Source organism: Phragmites australis, chromosome 13 (genome assembly GCF_958298935.1).
Source record: "Phragmites australis chromosome 13, lpPhrAust1.1, whole genome shotgun sequence".
NCBI classification, from domain to species: domain Eukaryota; kingdom Viridiplantae; phylum Streptophyta; class Magnoliopsida; order Poales; family Poaceae; genus Phragmites; species Phragmites australis.
The window spans coordinates 22,394,154-22,402,448 of record NC_084933.1 but is presented as its reverse complement, the minus strand read 5'-3'; the positions used below and the strand labels follow the sequence as shown (position 1 = coordinate 22,402,448).

Genomic DNA, 8,295 nt, shown 5'->3' with positions numbered 1-8,295 from the left:
GATAGGTAATGTTTAGTCAAGAACCATGTGCTTCCTCCCTCATATACTTCTCCTATGAACAAACGATCACGTGCTAAACTCCTAAAGAATTCTGCGTTCCTATGATCCGGCGAAATGGCCAGGGGTTGATTCGTGGCATGTGCCAATCAAGCTGCTAGAACATGTACGGCAACTTGTTTTAGCAAATGTAAATGGCATCCTGTGAGCAAGCACATACTTGCCATTTGCCAACTACTATGTCGTAATATGTCCAGGAATCCATCAGCATGCATGTGACCACACTGAATCTTCCCTCTGTCACGACGGGACCGAATGATTCATAACTCGAGCTGTTGAAGCATCGAAATGGGGAGTTTGAGCATCACAGAACTACAATCTGTAAGGCAGATGACCGAGGGGCCTTGTTGTGCTCGCCGTTGGATCAGTCGGTGGTCCACCCAACCCAGTAGTCGCCTCGGCACGTGTGGATGAGGGTGTCTGTTGATTTGTTCCCGCTGAGTAGTTAAGGCAGTACTTGCAGGCATTGTTTTATAGAAAACAGGGTTGCTGTGCACATTCTGGTAAGACCCGGTCTTTGTTGTGTGCTTATATATGCTAACGACGAGGTGTGCTCTTCATATACACACAACATACACACACGGTGTAACGTGTTTGCTTGTGTTAGAACAAACATCAACATAAGCGATCTCCAAAGGTTTAGTGCTGGCAGACCTCTCGGCAGAACGCCCCCCACCCCCAAGGTACATCTTCTATTTGACAGAAAATTTAACTTCCTTGCTATTTCAGATGAATTTTACTAAACATATTCACTACCGTTTAGTTATACGTTTACCAGCCTTTCAGTTCCTTTTCCTGCATACGTGAAGTTCGATGCTGCATTTTCTAGATGCTAGGCAAACAAAACAAATACTCCCTCCGAATTGAAAATACAAGTTGATTTAGGATTCCTTAAATCTTTTAAACTTTGACCATTGATATATAAAGAATTAGGTAAACTCACAACGCAAGATTGATATTAGTAGATTTACCATGAAAAATATTTTCTTACATACTCGGCCCTCACATCGCTCTTCTTAGGGTGACTCGGCCTCGCCGCCCCTTAGGCTCGTCATCATGCTTGGTGCGGCTGTCGCCGCCACTGCAGTGGTGCCAAGCAGCCTTGTCGTGCTTTTCCTCCCTCTCCTCTCATTTCCCTCCCTTCTCCTTTTCCTTTTCTTGTTTCCGGTGCGGTCGGTCTCACGGTGCGACTTCATCCTCCGCCGGTGGACTAGATCTGCGAGCCGTCGGTAGGATCCGTGTGTTTGAAGCTAGATCCACATGCCGCTGGTGGGATCCGTGTGTTTGCGGTCAGAGTGGCGTGCCGTCGGTGGGATCTGGGCGACGATGGTCGGTTCTGCACACTACTAGCATCGGCGGCCTCCACACAAGTGGGGCGGTGCGATGTGGTGCGGTCTCACGGATCCGACGCCGCCGCAGCCAGCTCGCCAGTGACCACATCTCTGCCACGTGGATCGTATGGAGTCTCCGGCGATGGAGGCTTCCTCCACATTCGAGCTATCTCTGTAGATGAAGCGGTTCATGTGCGAGTGGCTTCTAGCTAGCTTGTAGTTGTCTGCATATTGCTAGAGTTGCATCTGTGTCTACAAATATTTTCTTTTGTGTTTAAGACCTCTATGTTCTATGTAGCTTCCCTACTATGGTTTCTTATAATAGAAATCGGAGGAGGCAGCATCTGCATTGTCTAAAAAAACATATAGTTAATTTTATTTTAAATGCCATACTTTTATAGAAGTTACTAGTCAAAGTTTCACCTTGTAGATCATGTCATTGTCCTAAATGAGTTATATTTCTAATTAGATGGAATGCTTATTTATTCTCAATACTGTCTTGCATAATTTATGCTGTTAGATGCAGTGGCTTTTTCCTGTAAACCTAACTTTTTTTTAACGGTGGGGTCCATTTCCACTGCCTTCGTTGGAGGTGGGGCCAGACGAGGCTGCTACGTGCAGGCCGCCGAAGAATCGGGGAAAAAACCCCTGCATGCCTGCAGAAGTCCGAGCTCAAACACAGACCGGCTCGTACGCGCGCTCCGTGCAGCGTAGTCCTTGTCGATTGAGCTAAAGCTCAGATGCCTGTAAACCCAACTTCAAACCATATCTGTTTCCAAAACCTGGCTTTAGCGTAAGTATTCGCTTGTTAGTTCCTAATTCGCCAGGAATCGTTCAACGGTCTAAAAACCTGCGAACATATGCACGAGATGTTTCATGTTTTAGTTGAGAATCAGATGTACCACTGCAAGTTGATATTCATTATCTTTGTATTTTCCTAACCTTCATTGGAACAGGGCGATATAAACTAACAATATATATAACCGAGGTTTCATATTTTCGACTTCAAGAGATTTGTTCTGTTGCAATGAATTCAAGAGATAAGTTTGGAAGCACCATTAATTCAAAATATATTAAGGTGAAGACACACTCCAAACTTTGACTGATAAGATACCGATAGATCTCCCGCTGGAAAGTTTTTATGGTATCAAACTAGGAAATTTAATTCTAAATTTAGGTTCATCTATAGCCAAATTGGATTTGTACTGCATGTAAATCGTGTCAAGACATGTACACCTGTAAAAAGTTGTGCAGAAAATATCTTTTCATATGTGCATACTGTAAAAATGGAGATAATATAACTTATCTTTTCAGTTATTTTTTTGTTCCCTTTCGCAATGCACGTCTATATGAAAATATTTTTGCATAGTTTTTTAGAGTACATGTAGGAATTCTCGAAGTGCGTGTAGATGTAGTAGCGCACAATGTACAACTTAGGTGCATAAGAGTTTGCGTCCACTAATTAAGCTGAATGTTCCAATATCATGGTTTCTAGTTATGCAGCCGAGAAGTAGGGAAATGCGCATTCTGCAGGTTGGCCTTGGTCTTCTACTTTTGTTCGCGGCACAGGATGGCCACGCTATTGCGGTTCCCAGTCCTCAATGCCGAAGGCAGTGTGGCGACGTTGAGATAGAGTACCCGTTCGGCATCGGCATGAGCTGCTCACTGACAGCAGCCTTTAACATCAGCTGCAAAGTCCAAGGTGGCATCTCCAAGCCGTTCATCGGTACTGTGGAGCTCCTCAACATTTCCTTGACTCATGCCACGGTCCGGGTGCTCCATCGCATCGCGACATACTGCTACAACACCTCCTCCGGGCGCATGGACCGTAGTGGAGTCGCGGGGTTGAACGGAAGAGATTCCATCTACCGGTTCTCGGCCATCGACAACAAGTTCACGGTCATCGGGCACAACGCCCTCGCCTACATCTCCGACAGAAACGGCACTGGCTACCAGAGCGGGTGCGTCTCGACATGCAGCACGCTGTCAGACCTTACAGACGGCTCATGCTCCGGTATCGGCTGCTGCCAGACGGCGATACCAAGAGGAATGGACTACTACCGCGTCAGCTTCGACGATCGTTTCAACACGAGCCAGGTCTGGACCTTCAGCCGCTGCAGCTACGCTGTGCTGATGGAGGCAGCGGCGTTCAACTTCAGAACTATGTACCTCAACACGACCAGATTCAACGACACGAACGCCGGGAGGGTACCCGTGGTGTTGGACTGGGCTGTAAGAAACGGGACGAAGTCCTGCGAAGTCGCCAAACGGAACGAGGCAGGCACTTACGCGTGCCTCAGCAACAACAGCGTGTGTGTGGACTCCACCAACGGACCAGGGTACTTGTGCAACTGCTCCCAGGGATACGAAGGCAACCCGTATCTTCCACATGGATGCCAAGGTACTAACTAATTCCTGTTGGATCTCATATGTAAACCTGGTCCTAGATTTGCACATGTCCAATGATTATTAATCTCTAAACTTTGTGTCTGTCGTGCTTATTTTGCTAATCATACTGCAGATGTCAATGAATGCAATAACAGTCCATGCCCTTCAGGCGGCGTTTGCCACAATACAATAGGAGGATACCAGTGCTCTTGTCGAGCAGGAAGAAAGCTTTCCAAGCAAAGCAAGACATGCATCCCTGATGCCGGCTTAATAATAGGTAACACCCTTTGACCCTCAGCTAGCTAGACCTTTATTAACTTGCTATCACATTTATGTGAAAACATCAACTAATAACATGATTGTAAAAGTCAAATTGACTTACAATGATTTACACCCAATATCAGCAAAAAAGGTATAAGAAAGTATTCTGGCAGTGCTCTTATCCGATGCTGTTATGCAGGAGTTACAATCGGTTTCCTAGTTCTCATGATTTTCTCCTCCTCTGGATGCATGATCCTTCAAAGGAGAAAGCTGAACAAAGTTAAGCAGGAGCATTTTCGTCAACATGGAGGTCTTCTTCTGTTCGAGAGGATGAAGTCAGAAAAAGGTCTTGCCTTCACGGTATTTACAGAAGCTGAACTTATACAAGCCACAAACAACTACGATAAGAGTAGAATAATTGGAAAGGGAGGCCACGGAACGGTCTACAAAGGGATAGTTAAGGATAACATGCATGTTGCAATTAAGAGATGTGCATTGATTGACGAAAGGCAAAAGAAGGAATTTGGTCAAGAAATGTTAATCCTCTCTCAAATCAATCACAAGAACATTGTCAAGCTCGTGGGCTGCTGCCTTGAGGTGGAAGTTCCGATGTTAGTCTATGAGTTTATCCCAAATGGCACACTGTTCGAGCTTATCCATGGCAAGAACCAAGCACTGCAGATCTCTTTTAGCACCCTCCTTAGGATTGCTCATGAAGCAGCTGAAGGACTTAACTTCCTACACTCGTACGCATCTCCCCCAATCATCCATGGTGATGTCAAGACTGCCAACATACTCCTTGACGACAAGTACATGGCTAAAGTGTCGGACTTCGGAGCCTCCGTACTAGACCCATCCGATGAAGAGCAGTATGTAACAATGGTTCAAGGTACGTGTGGCTACCTTGACCCTGAGTACTTGCAGACATGCCAATTGACCGACAAAAGCGATGTCTACAGCTTCGGTGTTATTCTTCTAGAGATCCTCACAGGCCAGGTGCCTCTGAAACTGGACGGTCCTGAGAAACGGAGGAACCTATCATCAAATTTCCTGTTGGCTATGAAGGAGAACAATCTCGATGCAGTGTTGGCGAGCCACGTAAAAGGGCAAGAGAGCATCGAATTGATTAAAGGAATTGCAGAGCTAGCCAGGCAATGCCTGGATATGTGCGGCAACAATAGGCCCTCCATGAAAGAGATCGCCGATGAGCTTGGCAGATTGAGGAAGCTTTCACTGCATCCTTGGATACAACTCAATACAGAGATGGAATCTGAAAGCCTTCTTGATGGAAGATCAACTACTGGTTCTGAGATAGAAGCTACTACTACTGGCTATCCTTCACAGGAAGGTGCGGACCTGCCCATGAACCCAAGAAGTTCGTATTATGCGAGGTGACTAAAACATATGTTGTACTCCATTAGAACTTCTACATGATGGGGGTATTGGCTAGTTGGGCTGCTACCTAATATGTATAATACATACATGCACAAAGTTCTATCTATTTGATTCTGTTTCCGCCGTTTCAGTACGTACCGTGTGTTTCTGCTCACCATGTCTGCAACTACAAATCTGCAGCTACAAATCTGCACTACCCGTTGTTTTTGCGTGTTCCTGATAAGCATGTGCTGCCCAACAACGTACTGAAACTCTCCCCCCTCTGTGCAGGGCTTTTGGAACCCCTCTAGTTACGAGTAGAGATATAAGTAGATATTTAATAGGTAGTTCTGAATTACTATTTAGATTATTTTTTAACTTAATTAGTTAAGAGTGAATCTTTTATTATTTTTTAAAGGTTTTGGGAAAAAAATACATAACTTACATTTTTAATCGCGAGTTAATTCTGCCGGGCTGGTTCGATATTGGCCCAATTAACCAAGCCAGCTGGTGTCGTGGGTCAGACTTCCGAGCCGTGTAAACCAAGCTCCTCTCGTTCCTCTGGGCTCTGCGGAAAGGGAACGGAACCCACTCGTCCGACGAAACGTGTAATACTTCCATGCGCGCGAGCCACGGCTCACGTCCGCGCGTGCGCCGTCCCAAACAGACGCGGTGCCTCATATAACGGCTGCACGTACGGGTGAGATGCTACGGTTGTCGTCGTGCCACGGGTGCGGTGCGGTGGGGGCAACCTGTCATGCTGTCGTGCGTGCGCTACCGAGGCTTTCTCCCAAGCGTGCCGTGTTGCTACGGGGCCATCACTGTCGCGTGCACCAGAGGTGGGCACGCTGCCAAACAGACGTGGCCGAAGCTGCCCTCATCAGCTGCCGCGTTGACTCGACGAGGTTGATCGGTTGCCTGGTGTTGGGACACGAAAAGGTACCACAGGTGGAGTGTGACGAGAATACCGCTTATCAGAGGAGGCTCAAACTTATAGATGACCATCTTGAGGAGAGGGAGAGAGCAAGTTTGTATCGTATGAAGAGAGAAAAATCTGAGTCTCTATCTCTGAGCCCTTGGAGAAAGAGAGGGTAGAAAAAATTACCATATGTCTTTAAAAATTATGCTATAATCATGTACATAGGAGGTTATTTTGGGATTTTTACTCTCTTACATGTGACGTGGTAATTGAGATACTATATCCCCAACAACACTCTCATTTGTCAGTTCTGAGTTCCCAAAGGGTAGGCGGATATTAAAAAAACTAGCTCCAGCCTTTTGAAGTCAGGCTATCCCAGATTGTTCTCTATCGTTGAGGTGCGGACATCTTGGATGAGGAGTGAATGCTGCAAAGCTCACCGGAGTTGCCCGCCGAGGGTCCCGATGGCGGGGCTCAAAGCTAGTGATGGAGGTGACGATGGCGTGGTCCTAAACCCCTCAGCGGGTGCAGCGGCGATACTTGATGGAGGAAGGGCCGTTCGGAGCTTCATGGCGGTGACCGGAGGTGATGTCGACGGTGAGGCTGAGGGAGGAAGTCCGTGAACCCCTCAGCGGTAGACGCTGCGAGGCTCAATGGAGACGGGGCCATCCGGAGTACCGCAACAAGGGTCAGAGGTGAAGTCAACGACATGGCTATGGAGGACAGTTCGCGGCCCCCTTAGTATGTAGTCATGGTGAGGCTCGACGGAGGTAGGGACATCTGGAGCCCTATGGCTGTAGCTGGAGGTGAAATCGACGAGAGGCTGAGGAGGGCAGTTTGGGACCCCTTAGCATGTAGTCACTGTGAGGCTCGACGGAGGTAGGGCCATCCAGAGCCTCGCGGTTGTAGCCGGAGGTGAAATCAACGACAAGGCTGAGGAGGGTAGTCTGCGACCCCTCGGCATGTAGATGCAGTGAGGCTCGACATAGGCAGGGTCGTCTGGTGCCCCGCAGTGAGGGCTGGAGGTGAAGTCAACAGTGAGATTGAGGAGGGAAATTTGCGATCCCCTCAGCATGTAGTCGCGGGGAGGCTCGATGGAGGCAGCGCCGTCCGGAGCCTCGAGGCTGTAGAGAGAGGTGAAATCGACTGTGAGGTTAAGGAGTTGTTGATGGACTTTCCTATGCTTGAGGAACCGGTACCAACTATCCTTATGAACTGTGATAATCAGACGATTGTTATCAAAGTAAATAGTTCTAAAGATAATTACAAGTCTACAAGACACGTAAAGAGACAATTGAAGTCTGTCAGGAAATTGAGGAACTCTGGATTATATCCAAACAGCTAAGAACCTGGTAGATCCCTTTACAAATGAATTATCACGAAATATGATAGATAATGCATCAAAGGAGATGGGTTTGAGACCCATATGAGTTATACCATAGTGGTAACCTAACCTATGTGATCGTAGATCCTGTGAATTAGGGTATGGAAAGAATAAGCTATTGGTCTAACTGGAGGAGAGTACATTTATTTTTTATCCACTCAAGTGAAGATGCAATACTCTCAGAGATCTGTAAGGCATGTTGGCTATTGCCTTAATGTGTTCTGTTGATTTTAAGTAGCGAAGATGCTAATCTATAGGGAATTCTTAAAAGAACACACCTATATGAGCCTGACTGTTGGTCACAATATATGAGACTTGGGTGAACTCTAGTAAACTCATGAAGAGACCATGGAGTACGACTTATATGCTCTACCCGCTGGGTAGCCTACTGGTAGCCAAGTATCAGTTATGATTTTAAGCGGAACAGTGGTCCCCGAGCACCCGAGTTCCCCGATGACAAGAGAAGGCCAAGTTTCGGGAGAGGGTGCTCGGGGCCATAAATAGTGGTCCCCGAGCACCCGAGTTCCCCGATGACAAGAGAAGTCAGTTCCGGGAGAGGGTGCTCGGGGCCATAAACAGTG

At 47.0% G+C, this 8,295-nt stretch overlaps 1 protein-coding gene across 2 annotated transcripts; it reads left to right on the top strand.

The window, feature by feature from the left end:
• The first annotated feature begins 628 nt into the window (after nt 1-628).
• On the top strand, nt 629-5,550 carry LOC133887791 (putative wall-associated receptor kinase-like 16). 2 transcript variants are annotated; one of them, XM_062327775.1, is made up of 4 exons: nt 629-740; nt 2,884-3,789; nt 3,910-4,053; nt 4,237-5,550. In XM_062327775.1, exons 2-4 carry the CDS (start codon nt 2,886-2,888, stop codon nt 5,430-5,432), a joined length of 2,244 nt encoding a protein of 747 aa, XP_062183759.1. In that variant the 5' UTR covers nt 629-740; nt 2,884-2,885; the 3' UTR covers nt 5,433-5,550. The 2 variants fall into 2 exon arrangements, with proteins under 2 accessions (XP_062183759.1, XP_062183757.1); XM_062327773.1 differs by having other exon boundaries at nt 636-740; nt 2,345-3,789.
• Nucleotides 5,551-8,295: the final 2,745 nt, after the last annotated feature.

What these genes read in the sequence shown, in the direction of transcription:
- LOC133887791 (XM_062327775.1), top strand. Translation starts at nt 2,886, where the DNA reads ATGCAGCCGAGAAGTAGGGAAATGCGCATTCTGCAGGTTGGCCTTGGT. An exon ending in TCTTCCACATGGATGCCAAG is followed by an intron (nt 3,790 to 3,909) that starts GTACTAACTAAT and finishes ATCATACTGCAG; the next exon opens with ATGTCAATGAATGCAATAAC. An exon ending in TGATGCCGGCTTAATAATAG is followed by an intron (nt 4,054 to 4,236) that starts GTAACACCCTTT and finishes GCTGTTATGCAG; the next exon opens with GAGTTACAATCGGTTTCCTA.